The 23,408-nt window shown below is 41.2% G+C and overlaps 1 protein-coding gene across 2 annotated transcripts in view; it reads left to right on the top strand.

The window, feature by feature from the left end:
- The window catches only part of pdlim5a (PDZ and LIM domain 5a), a 59,569-nt gene that overhangs the window by 32,017 nt on the left and 4,144 nt on the right, over nt 1–23,408 (top strand). Inside the window, exons 4-10 of one of the 2 annotated variants that reach the window (XM_029440795.1) lie at nt 1,203–1,242; nt 7,293–7,318; nt 8,306–8,326; nt 8,946–9,118; nt 9,370–9,406; nt 20,298–20,380; nt 23,166–23,367. In XM_029440795.1, coding sequence (XP_029296655.1) covers nt 1,203–1,242; nt 7,293–7,318; nt 8,306–8,326; nt 8,946–9,118; nt 9,370–9,406; nt 20,298–20,380; nt 23,166–23,367 — 582 coding nt within the window. Of the gene's footprint in view, nt 1–1,202; nt 1,243–2,071; nt 2,494–7,292; nt 7,319–8,305; nt 8,327–8,945; nt 9,119–9,369; nt 9,407–20,297; nt 20,381–23,165; nt 23,368–23,408 lie in introns of both variants that reach the window. The other variant, XM_029440796.1, reaches the window with a different exon arrangement.

Below are 23,408 nucleotides of genomic sequence, written 5' to 3'. Positions count from 1 at the left end.
GCGACTGCTCAAAATAGGATTTAGACTGTTGTAGAATCATTTTATGGCCTGTTGTGCTTTTTCCTTCTACTGTTAAACAGGATGGCATTATTGGGACACTGTTGGCAAACTACTGAAGAACAAGAGGCAGGGAGGAAAAGGCCAAGTGTTTGAGTAGCTGTGTCTGTAGACTGATGTGTTTCCAGCTACTACAAAGCTGTCGGTTCAAATTTACAGAGGTGAAGGACATGAACCTCCCTCTGGAAGTGTCTAGAAGGGCTGCTCTGAAAGGAATGCTGGGCTGCTGAGATTCACACTTCTTCTGTTACTGCACAGCTTACTTAACCTTTCATTTATGTTATTTATGCTCGTGTATGTTCCCCTTTATATCATGCCCTATGAAGTTGTGATGCACTCCAACAATCCATTTGAGTTACAGTCATTTCTTCCATGTGTGTGACTGTCAGTAACCTGTTATTGTGAGGAAATCCACTCTCCTGAACACTTACGAGTGAAAAGAGTGAATATTTATCCATAACTGCTTTAAATTATTGTTTTAGTTAATTTTGCATTAGTCCTGTCCTATTGCATCAATATCATCTTCGACCAGAAGAGTCAACTAAAACTGTAAACAGATGAAAAATGATCAAATGAACAGTGTAGTTACAGGCATGTTCCTCAGATGACCTTTAGGGGAGCTCATGGCAAGAAGATCAGAGACCAAGAGTATCAGATTGATACTAGCCTTTATAGACTAAAAACAGCTGCCTTCAAAAGCACACATGTATTGAGAGAGGTCACAGTTTTTCAGCCGAAGCAACTTAGGTTTCATAGTCAGACACTGTGAGACTTTTGGGATTCTCTCATTGCTGATGACAGAAACCTCTCCATGTTGGATTTTATGTTGAGAGCTCAGGTTTAGTCATAATTCATCATAACCACAGTTTCCTAAACCTCAGTAAGATCTGAATATTTTACAGTATGGCCTCAGCAGCTTTGAATATATCATATTATAATACAAATATCAGCACTCTTCTGAAAAGTTTGTGCTATTTTACCCACACGATGTTAGCTAACAGACATTTAGTTTTATTTTAAAAATACTTTTTTTCATATATTAAGACAGACATATTATATATATAATATTATATATTATTCAAAGGAAATTAAAAATAGTTGTACAATTGTAACGTTCTCTTTCCCTTCTTCCTCCCTCTCTCCAGGGTCTCCAGTGCTTCTAAACCTCCTCCTGTGGCACCAAAGGTACTGTAACACAGCATGTCACTGAAATAACATAAAATGATATACACTAGACACAGCATGTCTATTTGTAGATACAAAAAAGTCCTAAAATGTTACTTTTTAAGGCACACCAGGTGACAACTTTTATTCCGAATTACTTTTTTTAAATAAACACTTTCTATTGTTTGATACAAATAATTGTCATAAACAAATATTAAGTGATAGTGTGACAAACTTTTTAATAATAGTAATTGTTTTGTAATCGACCAACTGTGGAGTTACTGTGGAACAGGACACAGAAAGTCATGACATAAATAGTTTTTTAATTAGATTCATTATGGTAAAAGAGAAATAAATAAATAAAAGTAATTCATCTGGGGTACCAAGTGCTTTGAATACTTTTACTACACCCTTCTGAAACGATGCCATACATGCATGGAAACTACTTCTGTCTTGATTTATGTAATGAAGTGCTTTCTAATGTTGCTACATCAATTTTTTTTATTAGAAATGACAGTTAAGTATACTGATGCTTCTCAGAACACATTTACAGGGACTATAGTAATTTATTTTTCCCCCCCAGCTATTACATTATAATATTACAGGTCATTTAGCGGACGCTCTTATCCTGAACGATTTACAGTGAACTAACTAACAGTTACAGTCCCCCTGGAGCAACTCAGGGTTAAGTGCCTTGCTCAGGGGCACAATGGTGGCCACCACCCTATTCCAGTAGGTTTGATACAGCATAAAGCCTGCGGGACAAACACAAAAAATATAAGCTGAGAGGCATCAGTATAGTGTGTGCTGTGTCGTGATTTGTTTTTCGTTTGTTTTTGCATGCTGGTAGGACGACCGATCAGACATCATAAAACCAGTGGCCCTCACCCATCCCCCTCCACCATCCATTCCCTACCCTCACTCCTCCAGCCCCTCCGCCGCCCACTACAACAAGGCCCCCAGACCTTACGGGGGCTGCGGCACAGAGAGCGAATACCCTCCTTCACAGTCCCCTTTCGCTCCCTTCATCCCATCCCCATCCTCTGCCTTCACTCCTGCCTCCTCCTACACCAGTCCTCCTCCTCCTCCACCTCCTGTGTCTTACCCATCCTCTTCCTCCTCCTCCCCCCCTGTCCTCGTTGCGCCCCAGCCATCGGTGTATAACACCCCGATCAACCTCTATTCCACTGAGAACGCATGTGAGGTGGCCATGGGGCAGAGGCGGGGCCTATTGGAGAGTCAGGGTGGAGCCTTGCCTTTGGAGTTTAATGGGTGAGTGGCGTTCTCTCCAGCCAATCAAACACACGAATCAATCAATATTCTGCATTTCATCTCCCTACCGACCTTCTCCATCTTGTTTCTGTTCAAGTGGGAGAGTCAAATGTCGCTTTATTATTTTTAGTGTTTTTCCAAGATAATGTCAATGTGTATGTTCGGGACGGGCTCGCCAGACTCCAGTTTGTAATCTTGAAATCTTTTTAAAGTTCTTCCACATCATTAAATCAGACTCACATGTTTGTTTGGTGTTTCATTTATAGAAGAAAACACTTTTTCAAACAGTTTAAAATATAATGCCTGTGTTTGCCAGTGAAAACTTGGCAGTGTGCTGATGGTTTGATTGACATTTAACAAACAAATGTCACCAAACACAAATACTTTCAGTTATTTGTGTACTATATCATGTTAGAGAACGTCCACTACCAGTCTGGAAACACTGATATGTAAGCAAACTATAGGAGGTTTATGTACCATTTGTTTGCTGTAGGAACCTGAGAAGGGAAAATCTGATCCGAATCCGAGTTCTTGTGATGGAAAACTGGAGAATTGATGGACTTTAAATTAGCTTTTGCAGTCCTAATAATCCCAGTAATGTAAACATGAATTTAGGGTTTTCAAGGTTGAAATCTGGGATTTTTGGATTTTAACATTTAACTAAAGTTTACATTTTAATAAAGATTAAGATTAACCAGTGGTGGAAGAAGTACTCCTTTACTTAAGTAAACGTAGTTATACCACAGTGTAGAATTACTCTGTTAAAAGTAAAAGCCCTGCAAACAGTACAGTACAGTACAACAGTATTAACAACAAAATACTTAAAGTACCAAAAGTACATGTACTCATTATGCAGAATGGCCCATTTCAGAAAAACGTATATTATGTTATTGGATTATAATTATTGTAGAATTAATGTGCTTTAATGTTATTGCTGGCTAAGAGGGAGCTTATTATATTTAGCTTGTGAATTATCTGGAGGACAAGTATAAAATATCAGAAAATGGAAATACTGTAATTGTACAAGTAAAGTACAAGTACCTTAAAGTACTTAGTTACATTCCAACACTGATATTGAAACATATTAAAATTTGTCATGAAACAAATTTTAAGAAGTACTCATTCTTCGCTCAGTCTTTGCTTCTCTAGCGAAAGTACTTCTACCGTATTTTGTATGGAGGACGGGTGTTTCAAGGCAGCACCACATATTAGTCCCTCCCATCCATCCATCCTGTGGGCCCACCACTCACAGGAAGAACCGCTGGGGTCGGGTGCGCTGTCACACGGGTGGCAGTGATGGTCAGGGACCTCGACGGACCAGACCCGGGCAGCAGAGGCTGGCTCTGGGGACGTGGAACGTCACCTCTCTGTGGGGGAAGGAGCCGGAACTAGTGCCGGAGGTGGAGCGCTACCAGTTGGATCCGGTGGGGCTTACCTCTACGCACAGTCTTGGCTTTGGGAGGAACGGCCTCCCTGATCTAAACCCGAACGGTCATTTGTTGTTGGACTTCTGTGCTAGTCATGGAATGGCCATAACAAACACCATGTTCGAACATAAGGATGCTCATAAGTGTACGTGGTACCAGAACACCCTAGGCCAAAGGTCAATAATCGATTTTGTGATCGTATCATCTGATCTGAGGCCGCATGTTTTGGACACTCGGTTGAAGAGAGGAGCGGAGGTGGGGGAAGACTCTGGACAGACCTGGTAAGCCCAAACGGGTAGTGCGGGTGAACTGGGAATGTCTGGAGGAAGACCCTGTCCGGGAGATCTTCAACTCACACCTCCGGCAGAGCTTTTCAGACATCCCTGTGGAGGTTGGGGGCATTGAACCTGAGTGGGCGATGTTCAAAACCTCTATTGCTGAAGCTGCGGTGAGGAGCTGTGGTCTTAGGTGCCTCAAGGGGCGGTAACCCTCGAACACCGTGGTGGACCCCGGTGGTCAGGGAAGCCGAAGAAGGAGTCCTTCCGGGTTATGTTATCCGGGAGGAATCTGGAAACAGTTGCAGGATACCGACGGACTCGAAGGGCGGTGTGGCAGAGGCAAAGCAGCGGGTGTGGGAGAAGTTCGGAGAAGCTATGGAGAAGAACTTTCGGTCGGCACCAAGGTGCTTCTGGAAAACCATCCGGAACCTCAGGAGGGGGGAACCATCCGAACTGTGTAAAGCAAGGGTGGGACCCTGCTGACTTCGACTGAGAAGGTTATCGGGCGGTGGAAGGAGCACTTTAAGGAACTCCTGAATCCAACTAACACGCCCTCTATGGTAGAGGCAGAGCTGGAAGCTGATGGGGGACCATTGTCAATTTCCCTGTTTGAAGTCACTGAGGTAGTCAAACAACTCCAAAGTGGCAAAGCCGCAGGGGTTGATGAGATCCGTCCAGAAATGCTGAAGGCTTTGGGTGTTGAGGGGCTGTCTTGGTTGACACGCCTCGTCAATATTGCGTGGAAGTCTGGGACAGTGCCTAGGGGGTGGCAGACCTGGGTGGTGGTTCCCCTATTAAAAAAAGGGGACCAGAGAGTGTGTGCCAACTACAGGGGTATCATACTTCTCAGACTCCCCGGTAAAGTCTACTCCAAGGTGCTGGAAAGGAGGGTTCGGCCGATAGTCGAACCTCTGATTGAAGAGGATCAATGCGGATTCCGTCCTGGTCGTTGAACAACGGACCAACTCTTCACTCTCGCAAGGATCCTGGAGGGGGGAGTACGCCCAACCGTTCTACATGTGTTTTCTGGATCTGGAGAAGGCGTATGACCGGGTCCCCCGGGTAATACTGTGGGAGGTGCTGCGGGAGTATGGGGTGAGGGGGTCACTTCTGAGGGCCATCCAATCCCTGTACGCCCGAGAGTTGTGTCCGGATACTCGGCAGTAAGTCGGACTCATTCCCAGTGCTGCGCTTTATCACCAATCCTGTTTGTAATTTTCATGGACAGGATATTGAGGCATAGTCGTGGAGGGGAGGGGTTGCAGTTCAGTGGCCTGAGGATCTCATCGCTGCTCTTTGCAGATGATGTGGTCTGTGACCTTCAGCAGTCACTGGATCGGTTCACAGCCGAGTGTGAAGCGGTTGGGATGAGGATCAGCACCTCAAAATCTGAGGCCATGGCTCTCAGCAGAAAACCGGTGGATTGCCTACTCCGTGTAGGGAATGAGCCCTTACCCCAAGTTAAGGAGTTCAAGTACCTTGGGGTCTTGTTCGCGAGTGAGGACACGATGGAGCGAGAGATTAGCCGGAGAATCGGAGCAGCATGGGCAGTATTACATTCGCTTTACCGCACCGTCGTGATGAAAACAGAGCTGAGCCAGAAGACAAAGCTCTCGATCTTCCGGGCAATCTTCGTTCCTACCCTCACCTATGGTCATGAAGTCTGGGTCATGACTGAAAGAACGAGATCACGGGTACAAGCTGCCGAAATGGGTTTTCTCAGACGGGTGACTGGCGTCTCCCTTAGAGATAGGGTGAGAAGCTCAGCCATCCGTGAGAGACTCAGAGTAGAGCTGCTGCTCCTTTGCGTTGAAAGGAGCCAGTTGAGGTGGTTTGGGCATCTAGTAAGGATGCCACCTGGTGTTCCAGGCACGTCCAGCTGGGAAGAGACCCCAGGGAAGACCCAGGACTTGGTGGAGAGATTATATCTCCTCACTGTCCTGGGAACGCATCGGGATCCCCAAGTTGGAGCTGGCGGATGTGGCCCGGAGAAGGGAAGTTTGGGGTTCCTTACTGGAGCTGCTGCCCCCGCGACCCGACCCCGGATAAGCGGTAGACGATGGATGGATGGATGGATGAAGCACATATTAGTGGTTACTAGCACTTGAAGATAATACTACTAATAACTACTTTCTACTCAGCGCCTCCCTTTACACTATTCCCTCCATCATCTGTTCCCCCCTGTGTTTCTGTCTCAACTCTCCTCTGCCCAGAGGACATTATTTTTGCTCAAATCAGTCAGTCAATATTTTAGCCTTAAATCCATGTAGTTTTACACAAACACTGTGTCTCTTCACCGACTAACACGCATTTATCTTGCCATATTTTTCATTCACATTTATACTCATAATTTCTACATTTATATTCATGTTTCCACTCTCTCTGTGCTTTTTTCTGTGGGCAGCACTCTGACAAAAGGATCAGTGGTTTCTCTTTCTGCGACACTCAGCCGACACCAGCGATCTGCACAATATAATCTTACGCCATGCAGCCGTGCACATGCACAGACACACAAGCTACTGGGAACAAAGCCTTCCCCAAGTATCCCAGATGTCATTTAATAGCATGGAATACTGTATTAAAGCAAGATCTGGATCCGTCTTTAGTATTTTATGTCTTTGACTTGCTTTCTTCATGTAAACATGCCTATCGCAATGGTCTTTTCACCTTTTCTAAATCCTATTTGTTTAACTCCCCTGTGATGGACTGTTCACAAACTACTATCATTCACCAATTTGTGCATACACATGTGGACAATTTGGATTTACTAACACATACAAAGGCAGCAACAGATTTTATTGATTAACAAACCATAAAAGGAAACAGATGAGCAATAAGTAACAGCATGTGAAAATACAGATAATCAATAGATTTTTTATCTATTGTTGAGGTGACAATGTGAGGCAGCATGTGTGTCTCTACTTGCGTTGTGCTTGCCTGTTTGCATGCTGTAAATGATCTGTGTGGTGCGTTTCAGAGGGGATTTTTGAATGAAAGCTTTCAATGTTTTTACTGCAAAATGGCAAGAGTTTGGACATGTCAATGTTCTCTGTCTTTCTCTCTTCCTTTCAACCCTTGTTTTTCTGCTTTGCAGACTGCAGCTCCTCCTCAAGTCACAAAGTTAGTCTCTGAAGCATGTCAGCCTATGAATGTTTGTCTCGCCGTACCTGTGTGTCTACTGTATCATGACAGCTGCATGTGTTTTCTTATGATTTTACTACAGAGTATGAATCATGATAGTAATGTTTAATAGTTCCAGTTGGCTTATTGTCATGTTTGAATTATGCCAGAACTGCAGCACACATGCATTTAGTTAATTCAAATCTAAAGTATTTTGTGTGATACAATATGCTGAGGCTGACACACACACAGACTATATTGTCAAACACTTCTAGTATAACTGTAAATGTGTGACCAGGCTCACATAGAGCCGTTAACCGTCTCACACCCACATACTGTAGCTGCTGCTGTGACAAGAATGTGTTGAGACACACTCATAAGTCTATTCATTGTGCTAGGTGAGTGTGTTGGTGGGTGTGTGTATTTATAGGTGATTTATTGACAGAGGGGCCTGAAAAGTCTTCAATGCTCTCTGTGTGTATGTGTGTCATGAGAGCTGATTTATTGACAGCCAATTAGTAAACGGCCTAGTCAGTACCCTGTTGCTGGGGAATATTGTGGATTTGCACACATTTACTATTTGTGATGCGTTCACAAAAACACAAACCTCACATGTTAAATCATAATTATTCTGCACACTTGTGTTTTTGATTTAATTTGAGTTGAACTAAAGTCTTCTATTGTATTGTTACTGTCCGAATTATGAATGACTTTTATAGAAATCCAGACAATCCAACAGCACCACCATGTGGTTGAAAATAGTACTGTTTAGAGACGGTTGATGTGATCAAATATCTCCGTGGATATTTTGGCTCTGTGTTTTGCATGCATTTGGAGTTGTGGATATGGGTTTTATTTGTTATTTTAACTTTCCTCCAGTCTACTGCCTGCTTGTTAACATTTTCTCTGATAAAAATAATAAAAATACTTTTATTAATTCTTCATACTTGTATGTTTCCCTCTTCCTCTGCTTTACTTCCCCTTTAGTGGACCTCAAAGTATTTTGAAGTAAGTCTTTTCTGACTCTTTATGACTGTTATGAATGTTGCTGTTTTTTTCCTGCCTTTATTCAGCCTATTTCTGTTTTCTTCTGTCCTTCTTTTTTCTGTCAATGATTTTCAAGAAAACCCACACCACCAAGGTATCCGATTGGTTCAAACCTAGACACCAAATTTAACAAAGTGCAGTGTGATTTTCTTGTCTAATAAGCACAAATTGTAGGAGATATTTTTTACAATGTGCCACAAATTTTGCCTCACATAACCTGCAGTCTAAAAACAGATACATGCAATTCCTCTAACTGAATTATTGTATGTTAAATAATTACAGTAAATGCATTGTATATCAACTTAAATCCTTGGTTGGAATTAACCTCCTAAAAAGACTAAACACGGCTTTGTCTCACGACACACTTTGATGGTTAGAGCTACTTTCATTACAGTCTTAGGTCTAGCACTAAAACACATTTTATTGGATCCTGCAATATTAACAGTTCTACTTTTCATTCATGCTAAATTACATCCAAGGAAATGACAATACTCGTCATATCTAATACTTTGATCAATTATTGCGGGAGAGTGAACAATTAAAAGCATATTTGCTGATGTCATCCTTACTGTCCTTCCAGAGTTCCCAGGAAACACATTGTGGACACAGACATCCATTTTTACCATGTGCCCAGTCATGCCGATGCCAGCAGAAAGCGCATAATGGAGGACACAGAGGACTGGCGCCCACGCTCCGGCACCACCCAGTCCAGGTCCTTCAGGATTCTGGCTCAGATCACCGGTACCGAGCGTGGTACGTTTCTGATGGAAGTGCACACGGTGACAACGTTTCCACAGTCTATTTTTAATGCACCTGAACTAATGACTGAACTCATCAGAGCCCAGGGCAACCTCTATACATAGAGAACACAAACAACAACGCCTACTGTGTACTGTATTGTTTATTTTCCAAAGCATATTAAAGCACTGTTTAAATTAATTCATTAATAAAAGGTGAAGACCGCATTATTTTCTTTAATGGACTTTATATTCTTTCCCTTGTAGCTCAAGATCAGGAAGCTGACACAGACAAGAAGACAAAGTAAGTGCAATGAAACTGCTGACTGTGGGTTCCAGACTCCCTATGATCAGTTCTGTTTGTTGTTGTTTGTATGAATAAGTGCATCGTGCGTTTTAACTATACACTTCATCCTGTTGTTTGATTTATCCCATTCATTCGGGTGCCTCTAATATATAAAGTCCACATTTACATGCATGGAGCAACAGAAAATCGGACTGCAGATCTCTGTTGCACGGTTCTGGCAATTGTATTGACGCTGTGTGGCCTCTTCCTGTCTAGACGGCAGAGAAAAGGATCCCATTTGATCCATTAAGTCAAAAGCCAGACCTCTGTGCACTGTATAGTATGTCCAAAAGTTCAGAAAGCGTTTTTAATTAATATCCCCTCTGAGAGTTCGCTGTCATGTCCGTAGCTGAACGTGCTTTCACCTGTGCTTACCAATCAAAGTGTAGCTTCGTGTGATGGTTTGTTTGTGCATTTGGTTGTGTATGTGACAACCTTGCAGTGCTGCATGTTGTTGTAACATGTGATTGTGTTGTTGACAATCATGGATGGACCGTTGGTGTTTTTCTCCGTGTGATGTGATCCATTTGGCTGTCCATTTGCTCTTGTTGGCTTGTTGGCGATACATGTGATCACCATGTGTCTGTGATCACATTGTGTTTTACATGCAGACATTTCCTCTGTCTGTGGGTGTTGATGCTTCACGGTTGAACTCATCTCAATCCATTTCGGCCATGATCCATGGTCTGCATTTAGACGTCATGACACAGGAGTTAACTGTTCCGGATATTCCTTACAGTTTACTTTCTTTCCCTCTCTGTATTGATTTCTGTCATTTTCTATTCTGATGATGACAGAAAAACTGTACATATCCACCCCATCAAAGCGTTCCCTGTCTATCATCAGCTTCTTGTTTGTGGCAACAGCCCTAACCGTATCATCATGCTTTCCTTGTGCCATGGTTTACATCTTATTGTAGATTTCAGAAAAACTCCTCGACTTTTCCTAAATTCTTCTTTTCTCTCTCGTTTGGTGTGTTTTTCTCTCTTCCTGTGATGACAGAGTGAACAAGACCACCACTCGGATGGTGATTGGTCCTAAGTACAACGAGCTGAGAGACTGGCATCACGGAGTGTCTGCTCGCACCCTCAATGTCCAGTAGTGTGTGTGATTGTGAGTGTCTACCTGTGTATGTGTGCACTATATCAGTTTGACTTCTGTGGGTGGTTTTTATTGAATTTGACTGTTGAAAGAATAAAACCTTTTAGACTGGTGGAAATAAAGGAAATAAAGCAAAGAATGCTGGAGTGAGAGCGTACAAGAGAACTGTTGGAGTTTGTGTGTGTGTGTGTGTGTGTGTGTGTGTGTGTGTGTGTGTGTGTGTGTGTGTCTTTCACCATTACTTTATGTGGCTGCACTGCACTAGCCTCATTCAGATCTTCAAAATTGATTGTTGCTTATACGTGCTCAGCCACTCCACTAAAGGTATACTGAATATGCATAAACTCTCCACTTCACTTTTGAAGGTTTTGAAGGTTTGGTTAAAGCTTTTGTGAGCTCCTCTCTTTATACACGCTAGTGATTTCATGAAAAAGGAGGTATCTGCACCAGTGGTCAGCCAGGTTTTTCAATGGCCAATGCCGATATAAAATGCAGCTATATTGTTGTTGTTTTTGCATCTGATAAAATGCAACATTTTTACAATAATTACAAATGAGACACAAAATTGCTGAATTTAAATGAACATTTATTTAACACAGTTTTTTGTCTGCATTGTCTCTGTTTGCCGAATTAGATCTGTATTCTGTCTGCAGTGCACTTATTTAAAATGAAAACATATAAACTAGATCAATTTCCACAGGTAATCCATAAAAAACATATTTTGAATGAAAAATAAAGTTTAGAATTTAGAGTTTTAGTGCAATTAACAACCACATTTATCAGAAGATAGCAGCATGTCCTTGTTTCTTAGAGACAGCAAATATTTGTAAACTTACATAAATACAAAATAAATAAACAATGTTAGTGTCGTGGCCTTCCCTGGTGTTGGCTCAGTGAAATACTGTTAAAATACTGTTAAATTAATTAATTAATTAAATTAATAATTGGCCTCGTGAGCGCAAGCATTGGCTGATGACGATTATGTGAAAATAGCAGTAATTAATCAGCATACTAATAACCACAAAATAATTAGTTTGGATTGTTAGGATGAAGTGTTGATCCAAAAAACATGTAACCAGCTGAATCTTTGTGTTGTTTTGGGTGGCAGGATTTTCCACAGTAACAAATATGGAAGATAAGTAATCTATCTAAACAAATAGTCTGAACAAATTCAAATATGCAGCTGTCAATCTCACTTCACTATATATAGTCTTCACTACAGCACATACGGTACATGTACTGTCTTTACATCCTGCATATTGTATGTACCGGCTATGATAGACACAGTAAACAGGACCGGTTCCCACGGTAATGAGAAAAGGTAAGCCGCTGAGGTGGCACTGACAACATTTTATGAATCATTCAGTCTATGTTTATTCTTAAACATAGAAAAACATGATGATGCACCGAAATCACATACATTTATAAAGAATAAACGTATGCGTACAGCTAATGAGAAAGAAACACATTAAAAAAGGACTGTAAATGTAAGTCCCACTGTTTACAAGTGCGCTACATTATTACGCTATTGTTTCCTCATTGTCTTCTGTACCACTAATGTAATGTAGATGTGAAACGAGGGGAAGGTGTGTGATTTGGAGGAAGGAGTCTATTTCTGAGATCATAGAAAATTGCAAATTTGGCCTGTGTGAGACTGACACCCAGTGCATGAGGTAGTTATGCATGATCCTTCATGTTACTGGGACTGTAACATATATAACTATATGTTATGGAAGACACTTGTATGGGTATGTACAGTATACATAAACCAAATGTTTATTTGCTATGCTGTTGGGATGTAACCAGACCGTCCAAATTGGTGCTCTAAGACATTTGTATTATAAAAAGATATATGCAAGTCAGAAAGGCTCTTTTCAGTGAGCAGGTTGTGTAGAATTGATGGTGTGCAAAGTGACTGTATAAATGCTATAAATGGCTTGTAATGCAAAGGTGTTATTGTGAGGCCCTTGCTATGTAAAATATTTCTCCAGTGCCTTAACATTTATTTCATCCCTATGTTTATTTTACGGCAGATTATGCTCACTTTAATAATAGTTTCCTCTTTGTAGATAGTAATGGTGTTGCATTTTTAAAACTGCTGGAAATCGAGCAGCTGAAATGTATCTTCTGTGTTTGGAGTTTGAAGAAAAGCTATTATTCTATATTGTAGCTAATAAAGTCTTTACGTTTTTTTCTTGTTTCCTTTTCTCTTTGTCTCTGGTGTCCCTGTCCTTTCTTCCTTTCTCCCCTACTTCATTAGTTCCTTCACTCTTTCTTCTTCTAGTTGTCTCTCTGAATCTGAGACAAACAGTGGGGAGGTCAGGTATAATTTATTAAACTTGTGACACTTTTTTCACCTCCTATCACAATGAATTGTCCCGCACACTTTTAAGTATAACAACAGTCACATAAAGGCTTTCAATTTAATAACAGGAACTAACGTCTAGTCTGTGGTGTCCAAAAATGTGTTCAATAATTTAATGTGTTACAAACTGAAGTTGATTTTGCAAGCTATAACACTGATTTCACATAAGTGCATTTACTGATCTTTTCACACCTGCAGTATAACAAACTTCCACTTTAATCTAAATGATATATGTAAAATGCAACAAAAACTAAGTCCTTTTATGCTTTGCTATCTGTTATCTGCCAGTGACAGATCTCCAACACATCTATCCTCTAACCAAGAAGGGGTTTCACTCTTAGCCTTCAGTGGACTGAATGACGCAGTAGCCACTCCCACATCTGATCACATTGACCAACCACATCCACAGGCGTCAGGCTCACCAGCCAATCAGCAACGGCCAGAGGAGGCCAGCAACAATCCCTAACTATGTCCTCATTTCCAAACATTTTCTGGCAGCCTCTTAAAAACTCAACATCAAGAGAACAATGTGTCATCTACAACACCCCTTCACTTGGTTGCCATCCCAATTATGCATTCACGTTCTGTTGACATGTTTTGTCAAATACACCCAACCCATTTATCCACCATGAACTATCCGATAGCTCCAATGCTAGGTACCTTTAACGTACACTGGTTCAACCCCGAGCCAAATACCATCGTGTCATGCCCAAAGGCCAAATGACACTTCTCTTGATGCAGTATTTATACCAGACAACATCCCACATTTCCTTGGACCGAGTCCTGTTTGCACCCACACTCCAGCATCCTGTTTACCTGCTTCTGGCATATTACTTGCTCAAGGACTATACTTGTCACATGGTAGCGACTCCTCATTAGTTCAAAACCAAGCACCAGAGATTTCTTCTGATCCTGTCCCTGTCTATCGACCACCTGCTTCAGATATTACAGTCACAGAGCCTCTGAGCTTTCGACTGCCCACAGCTGAAAGGTACATCAAGCTTTGGATGTGTTCTGAAAGTTCACAGTGTTACCCTAAAATGCATAATAGGTCCAAAAAAAGGTTTTGCTCCTAATCATTTCCTTTACTTTGCTACCTTGGTCTAGCAATTCTCCTGTGACACCACTAGAGGACAGCACAGACTCAAAAAAGTGCGATTCCAGTGGCCGTTTGACTGATCATGATGGTGAAGTCCACAAATTATATAGACAAGCTGCCAAGTGTCTGAAGGACGTGCAAACTCAGTTTGACCTTTCTCCTCAACTCAGGTGCTGCACAACAATTCTAATACTTGATGCACATGAAGTATAGTTTTCAACTATCTTTCCAATCTGTGATGTCTGTGCCCTCAGTTCCCCAGTTAATACTAATCTATCTCACATATCAGCACATCAACATGTACATTCTACCAAACCCGTCAGAACAATGCCAAGCAGTCCACACTTACTGACACAATATTGTTTCAGTATTTTCTGTGGAGACGGTGAATATCACTTGTGTATTTGTAAACAGGAGAGAGCTCCTGTCAAGTCCTCTGGACTTTCTTCCTAGAGCAGCCCCCTGCCCCCCTCCTCTCACCCCCAGTGCACCCAAACAGCTCACACGAAACACACTCCCTGAGGAACGAAACCCAGTGCAGGCGAGGTAAACATAGTGTGACAGTGTGAGTGTGTGTGTAAGTCTCCTATCTTTAGGCCTTTGATTGATTACTTCTTAAACCTTTTATCTCTTTCTATCCTTTTTGTAATGTTTCACCATTGACATCTTGGTTCCATCACGATTTCCCTTTCATCCTCTGCCTCCTCCCTTCCTTAATGTGTCATCACCTTGTCAGAACAACTTATCAGAGCCGTCCTCGGCCTCCTGAGAAAGTAGTGTCTCAGTGCTTATTGGACGCACTGCTCATCACTCCAATCACTCGAGCTCCGCCACTACGCTTGAGAAAAAAGCATTGTAGCGTCAGTGAGCTGCACCTGCCCAAGAACAAGAGGTAGATGGGGCACACCTGGATAAAACTAGCTGTATAACTAAAAATGATCTTGAATGCTTGAGAATTGCTGTTTAAGTTTAAGTTTATTTGGACAATTTAAAAGACACAAACATAACAAATGATATACAGTGGAGGATGAGGCACTAGGCTGAAAACACAATTTTAATATACAGAAGATAATATGACTTCTTAATAGTGATGACAAACTATTGGATCAAGACATAATACAAGCAACATTGGAAATAACAATAAATACATCAACAAGATACTCTTTTAAATTGAAAAGGATTAAAAACAATACATATTAATCAGCATTCTGTATATTGTTCTTGTTTTGGATTTGACTTTTGTTTTACTACAGTTTTGTCCAGGAAAAAGTGACAACACTGTAATAATCTAATTCACAAAAATGTTTATATAATGTGTTAAGACTCATTTACTCATTTATATACACCAATGTGATGTGATGCATGATGCAAGCACGCATCAACTAATTTAAACAAGGAAGGTGACTCTATTTCTTGTACAATTTGACTATAAATGAAAAATGCTAGCCATATACCTATTTTTAACACATGGTGTAAACAGCTCTTTAGTCCACTGAACATGCCATCCATTGCAGTGAATAAGCTGTCTTTGGTCAGAGCATGCCAGCACCAAAAGACACGGTCCATATGTCTCTGTGGAGACAACTCATACCAACTATGACATTCTGTGGTCACTGTGAAACAACTTGGCAGCATCTCACAGGGATCAGTCATTGGCTAGTGGACACAACTTTACACATTTAAACCGTGAAGTATGGAAAGTGTGTGTGTGAGAGAGCGTTTGAGAGGGTAGATGTCTTTGTTATTGTGTGTGTGTGTGTGTGTGTGTGTGTGTGTGTGTGTGTGTGTGTGTGTGTGTGTGTGTGTGTGTGTGTGAATGCACACACATGGATGGCATAGTGTGTGAAAATTGAATTGGATCCAAAGAATATCACAGTGCTGAAATATAGGCCATCTGTTGTGCGGTGTAGAGAGCTGCTGGACTGCAGTCAGCTATGTTAATAGACCATTTGTTCAATGTTCAAACCAACATATTTATGAAATGCCCAATATAAGTTGTCATCGGAGCTACAGTACACAAGGGGTTACTTAACATAATGTAAACAATTTTGCATGAAATGTATCCTTTCTCCCTCATTATCGCTTAATACCAGCAAACAAGAAGTCTCATTACCAGGCAGCGTGCAGTGCTGAAAATAAACTTCAGATAAGACAATACAGGAACAACAACAGAGATGCAGAGCAAGGCCAGGCTTGTTATACATGATTTGAAATTCAAGGTTGCACTGCACAATGTAAAAAAGTGTAGAATACTGAGACAGAACACGTAAGAGAAAGATGGATAAAAAGAAAATCCTTCCTCCCATCCCTCTTTAATTATCCCTTCAGTTAACAAGGTTCATATGTGGCCCAGTACGTCCAGATGGTCAGCACTCTAACCAGCTACTATTGAATCAAAACAGCGGGGCCTCCATTAATCAACCAATTACAGTCTTGCAGAATACAATTAGGCTCCTATATAATTGGCCTGATTGGTGGAGAATATTAACGAGTTGTGCTGTAATTGGCTCTAATGAATGAAGGACTGGGGAGCATCTTATTTCCTGCTCTACTTGTCACCTGTTGTTAGGCAATTACCATAACTAATGTGAATGAATGTTGTTAGCTTGTTTGTCCAGATAACTTGAATAGATGGCACTATACACTTCAATCTCACAGCGTAATAGTTTAATAGCATGATGAGGATGATGTCATTCCTGTTCTTAGGAAGGTTCTGCTTGATAAGGTGATGCCAATTGATGCTCTTGTTTCCGTTTCAATATAGAGAAAACAGTGAATGCAGTGTAGTTAATTAGCCTGAAAGCTTCCTGATTTACTTGCTTAATTTAGCTACTTTTCTACCATTATGGTTACTTATAGCAGTGGTTCGCCAACCTGGGGGTCACTCATTGGTTTAACTCACAACTAGTGTCCAAAGCAAGGTCATGATGGATTGCAAGTAGATAATGATTTGTTTTAAGGGGTCACATGCTGAAAACACTGGGAACTAATCACTTATAGCATTTAGAGTGACTAATCCTGCCGTAAGATTGATTCTAAGAAGTAATCTGATTTTTTGATACTCATATCATTCATTAATATTGTAATATATATATATATATATATATATATATATATATATATATATATATATATATATATATATTAATATAACACACTTGGAGCAAATAAAAAGTACAATAAATAACATACAGAACTACAAGCAGGGTTGGAGGTGATGTTGGTCTATGCAAAATTGTTCACAATAGTTTAAATATAAATGGGGTCAAACGGAAATCCCTATGAAACTGTAGCTAGTCGGCACTGTCTGCCTACTGACTGTACTCTCCCTCTGGCTATAGATATAAGAAGTTAGTGTGCCATGTATCTATTGGCTCCTCCTGCCAGACACATGGTGTACAACATGATAAGAAGATACTGAGAATGAAGACAGATGTTCTTCACTGTGACAGTCTCTTTCCTATAGAGAGTACTCAGATCAGGGCTGTATCTTCTAAAGGCTGATTAGCTGGAATCAATGCTAACACAACAGACCGCTGGGTGCGTTCATCACAATCCTTGTCACTGCAGCTGTAGCTTGTGTGCTTATTGTTTAGCAGTGTGTATATTCATCACAAGCCTTTTCTAACGATGTCCGTTCAGTTGAGATTCCCATGTTGTAAGTTTGAGCTTCTAACAACTACTAAGGGAATGAATGGCATTATTTGACAGCCATTTAACCAACTGTCTCTGTTATTACTTGTGTATTACTTTCTTATTCTTTATTTCTGTGGTATCTTTCTTCTCACACCAAAGAGTGTCCTGGCATCAGTCTGCCGCAGAAGTGGGAAACCCTCTCTATTCTTCTCCAGTAAATGCTGTCTATGTCTTTAGGTACATTTAAAAGTGTCCTCTCCTCTCATTTCCTTGTGAGTTGACCACATATCCCACACCTGCTATTTCACCGTAGTCATTCAGAAAGTTTGAATGAATGATTTTGGAGGTGGTCCTGGGTGGTAAACCAAGTGATTGCTCTGTAGGGAACATTTGATGTTATGGATGTCCCAAGGGTTCAAACAAGTAAATATTATGGCGCGGGCAAGAAGGTTCGCTGAAACACAGAGCATCCACTGAGGTGAAGCCAGCACACACACACACAAGTGCGACATTCTTCCATTATCTTTCTCTCTGTCTCTCTGCCTGTCAATTCACCTCTCATAGTTTCTATCACTCTCTCTCATTTCTTCTCTTTCTCACTAACACAAAACATACGTACACAACTCAATGTAACTATGACTGCAGTTGCCATAACACTTGTTTCCCATGAGTCCCCTAACAGCGAGGCACAAGGGGAAGACAGCAGTGATCCAACAGTTGGCATCCGCAGCAGCTATGCATGTTGGGTGTAATACATCTGGGGAGTGATTACTGGCCCACCCAAGCTCCTCAACGGGCGCTGCCACATACTTGAAAATACAAGCACATACACACACTTGATGTAACTCATAGAGAGCTTATTAATTTGTGCATCATATTAAAGGGCAGTGGAGAGTTTAAGCCTCTGGGGCCACATTTGATTGAAAAGCAAAGACATTTTGCTCCGTTCCACCGCCACGATATCTAGACGAGCTCTGGCATCTCCCTGCAAGACAGGAAGTTAAGTCTTGGTGTTCTTTAAACCAAAACTGCAAAAATATTTTGTACGCAGTCAAAACAGTAATTTGATGTATTATCTTTGCGATCAATAATGGCTTTTCATGTGAAAGAATGTTTGTGATTTCAGATGTTTATTGGTCAGTTATAATAAATGGACACGGTGTCTAAAAATCCTTAAAACATTTTGTCCTAGAGAAAAGGTGCAGCCCTACATGTGCAGTAGGTCCGACTCAATATTAACCTAATAAGAGCGTTGCACAAAGAGCAACTTCAAGTAGAGAAAGTTTCCATCATGAAGGAGTAATTTGCCTAGAGACACGTTGTGTCCGGAAAAAGAACGTTTTGATCTGAAGGAAAGAAACTGTGCGACCTCATAAAGAATATATTGCTTTCTAAAAAGAACTGTGTTGCCTTACTTAAAACAATGCCACGGATATTACATGTTTACATGTCTTCAGAGACTAAATGTGTCACCCTGTTCCACAGAACTGTTCACCGAATAGGAATTGAACACTTTTTGTGGCACTATGCAAGGCTCCGTTTATCTATTTTGTGTAGAGAGCTGTTCCTGTGAGGTCATTTCCCTTATTCCATCACTTGAATTAGTATTCTGGCATAGTTTGATCTGATCACCATTACATTTTACTGCAGAGTCTCTTAAAAGTACTCAGCCTTTGACCCAGATGTGAATTTTGGTTTTATTTCTTGGGGCCCATGAAAATGAACTGCCAATGTTGACGAGGGGATTTATTCAGTTTGTCTCTTCATGACCTTAATGAAGCGTCCGAACCCGTACTTTGTGCATTCAGAGGAGACATTTAAAATATAAAGTGCGGCGGCAACAATGTGTACCTGTATATGATGATATATGTTGTTGTAAAATGTTTACAAATGATCCTCTGAATAATGTGAACTGGATACTAGACCATAAGAACTTTCTCTCCCCTCCATCATTAGTGCTCGTAGTCTGGCATCTGTCTACAGCACATCTGGAATGGGCACTGTTTGTTCATTACGCCAAACTATATTTCAGTCCACCGTAGTCCATTTCTCTCTGTTAAGTCATGTGAATTGATATACTGGCATCATTTTTGAATGAGTGTGCTGCATCATTAGTGCTGTGCAAACCTACTCGTCTCCTATCCATCATCAGGCTGGTGGCCTGGACTCTGTTCTGCTGTGGCACATGGCACATATGTAGGAAGTGCACCGTGAAGTTGAGTACTGTACAGTTTTGGCTATAGCTGCATGCTGTGTTTTGTTTGGTACCATATTTGTCTCCGCTCTGTCAGCAGGTAGGTGGTCTGGAATCTGTCTTACTTTATTTTGACTGGAACTTGAAAAATGAGACTGTGCTGGTGTTTTTTTTCCTGTCGTTCTTGACAGGATTCTTTCTAATGGCTACGAGGCTCTCAAAGATATTTTGCTGGGAATTACATGTTTGTAAAAAGAAACTAAGACACAGACTATACAGTATATATACCAATCATTCTAAATGAGTGAATAGTATGTATTTTGCAATTTAAGCACTGCAAATTGAGTTTTGTGTACAGGGGCAATGGTTTCTGGTGTTTTTTATTGAACTTAATTACAAAACATAGGCCTATTAGTTTATTAACATATCATTTCTATTTTGTCGCTCCGCACAGTGAGGAGGGAGAGGAGCCAGAACCCGACAGCCATGAGTCTGCAGTCATCAAGACCATGACCAAAGCACCAACTGCAATCCAGGGTAAACACACAGTGTGTGTGTGTGTGTGTGTGTGTGTGTGTGTGTGTGTGTGTGTGTGTGTGTGTGTGCGTGCGTGCGTGCGTGCGTGCATGTGTGTGCGTGCGTGCGTGCGTGTGCGTGTGTGTGTGTGTGATAGCAGCACAACTTAAATGGTTTTTCATTTACTTTTTTGCACATTAAAAATGACCACTGGTTATTGCCAGCTGTAATTTCTCCAACCTGTATTAAAATATGATTCATGGATCGGAGACCAAGCAACAATGTCATGTGAACTATGAGCTGACTGAAATAACATTTCCGCCTTTGTGAACACATTAAAGAATACAGAATATATACATAATACATGGGCTTCAGGGACTAAAATATATGTTTGTTCATCGAGCTTACTGCTGCATGAAATCTGTAGAATAGCACATTACTGCCTAAATCTGTTGCCAAATCCAACTAAAGTATATCTGTGTGTGAGTTGCTTTTACTGTAGTCATGTTGTAGTATGTTTGCAAAAAGGATATAGTATAATCAGACTAAGGTGCCCGAACTGTTTTCTTAGCATAAGTCACGGTGGGTGAAAGCATGCATACCTAAAATGTAGTCCCCAAAAATAGATTCCTAAAAATAAACTCAATTGAATTGAACTAAATCTTCTTTTAAGTACGTATTTTTGATTGATTAATATATTCCCTCCCTACAGTTAAAACAATTTTTTTATTCATACAAAAGGTGTTTGGTTCAAAATCCTGGCATCGTGTAAAACTGATTTACTGCTGTTGGATTGAATGTTGTTGCAGCCAGTTAGGGAGGGGGAAAGAGGCTTATTTTCCGTGGATGAAGCGTGACATATGTTGTGAAATAGGTCATTGCAGATTTTCTTTTTCTTTTCTCGTCTTTTTCCTCTGTGGAAGCCCATTAAGGAGGCGAGAAGGCCCCGCTATGCCTGTGGCGCCTTGTTCAGTCACACGTGCAGCAGTTCTAATCCGTTAGAAAGATAATATTTACTGAAGGGACCTGTCGGGAGTTACGAATAAAGTTTTAAAGGTAAGCCACAGAGCTGCAGTATAATACCCCTACTCCATTGAGATAGAGTGTCTTTTTTGGGCATTATACTGTTTACCAAATATTTATATTTAAAAAATACAAATCTGCCTATTCCCTATCTCTATCTGTTTATTTCTGAATATAAATCTATAAAATAACTAGCCTATGCTTCAACTTTTACCTCATCCAGTCTGTGAGCACAAATCCTATCATTTCCTCACTTCTCTTCCTGATATAACTGCCACTCAAGAAAAATCGTAAATGTAGTCACTTATCCGCGGACCCAGCCTCATGAAAATATACTACGAGCCATATAGTGCCGAAGCGGCAGTTAGCCACTGACCCATTTTGAATCCTGAGCTGCAGTTAAGGAACCCAGACCGTTAGCCACTGCCTTGTTGCAAATGCCTATTGTAAAATATACTGGCATGGTATTAAAACACACACACACACACACACACACACACTCACACACACACACACACACACACACACACACACGCGCGCGCGCGTGCACGCTAAGGCTGTAAACCACATCTTTCACTTTCCTACTCCCCCTGATTCCTGGAGGAGCTTGACCTGATGTGATTAACAGCAGCTTCACTAAGAAGTTCAAACGTCAAACTGTGCAAAATCATTTGACCCAAAATAGTTTTTCTCCTTACATCTAACAAAAAACGTTTTTTTTGCGTGAAATGTTGGTTTAAGCAGCCTTACAGTGTGGAAGCATTCATACCTATGGCAACAGTTGACCCTTTGCTAAGCCCCTGCTCCCTTGGTTACTTTTGCTCGGCCTGTCAACCTTTCTCACCCGGTCAGTGAGAGATATTCCAAAGGAACAAAGTGCAGTGCTTGAATAATAGTTCTGAAAGTAGACAGAAAGGACTATAATATGCATTTGAGAGCTACATCCACAATATGCATTTGTTTGTGGAGTATTGTGAATGAAGAAGACATTAAAATCGAGGGGAAAGCTCACCGGTACCTTGGAGCAAACAATGGAGTTTTGGTTGATCTTCAATGGATTCATATCCGACATCTCTGCTCTTGCGTTTTTGGCTTCGGAAAAAACAAAACATACGACACCTCTAAACTTTTAGGATATCTGCTGTCGGACTGGCAGGTTCCATATGCACGCCTCTAAAAAACTGTCAAATAATACCTGACTAGAACATTAAATGTAAACCCAGCCCAATTCCTATCCCAAACAGACACACTTCAACATGGCCTGTAATGGTAAAGCCAAGCTTTAAAAGTAGCCCCCCCCCCCATGCACATACAAAAACAAATCTCCATCCACAGAGTAGAGCTCAAAGGCTATTCTACATGTTTAGCCAGGTGTTGGTCTGGCTTTTAGCTGAGGGAATGTCTTGGTGTGTGTGTGTGTGTGTGTGTGTGTGTGTGTGTGTGTGTGTGTGTGTGTGTGTGTGTGTGTGTGTGTGGTCATGTGTATGCATGCACATATGCCATAGGAATGTGTTGAAGGTAGAGTGAAAGATTCTGGGAAGATTGATGTGGCAAATTCATGGTTGTGACAACAGTAGTCAGCCAGCTGCATGCACCACCCTGGCACCTGCTGGGTGTGTAGACAAAGAGGGTCAAGGTTAAATAACTTGCACACCTGGGAAGAAAACAGAGATGCACGTGCGTCCTTTGTGAAGGAATAAGTGCTCACTTTTTTGTTTTTCATTTGTTCCTTTTTTCCTTTTACCATCTCTGTTATCTTTTATCCCTCCTCTCTCTCATTAAGGTCGACTTCCAAAGGTTGGTTTGATCACCCCATCTTTTGGTATGAAGGGTAACGGAAGTGCCAGTGTCCCAAGGCGTCCTGTCCCAGCCCGACCTATACCTCAGCCCCACCCGAAAGATGAGGACACCTTGGTCCAGATGGCCGAGCACATCCCTGCTGGGTATCGTACGCCCATGTGTGCCCACTGCAACATGGTCATCAGGTGAGGGTCAAATACTGTACCGTGGTTAATAACATCATTTA

This window comes from Cottoperca gobio, chromosome 9 (assembly GCF_900634415.1).
Source record: "Cottoperca gobio chromosome 9, fCotGob3.1, whole genome shotgun sequence".
Lineage (NCBI taxonomy): Eukaryota > Metazoa > Chordata > Actinopteri > Perciformes > Bovichtidae > Cottoperca > Cottoperca gobio.
The sequence above is the reverse complement of the archived record's forward strand: the minus strand, read 5'-3'. Positions and strand labels throughout refer to the sequence as shown.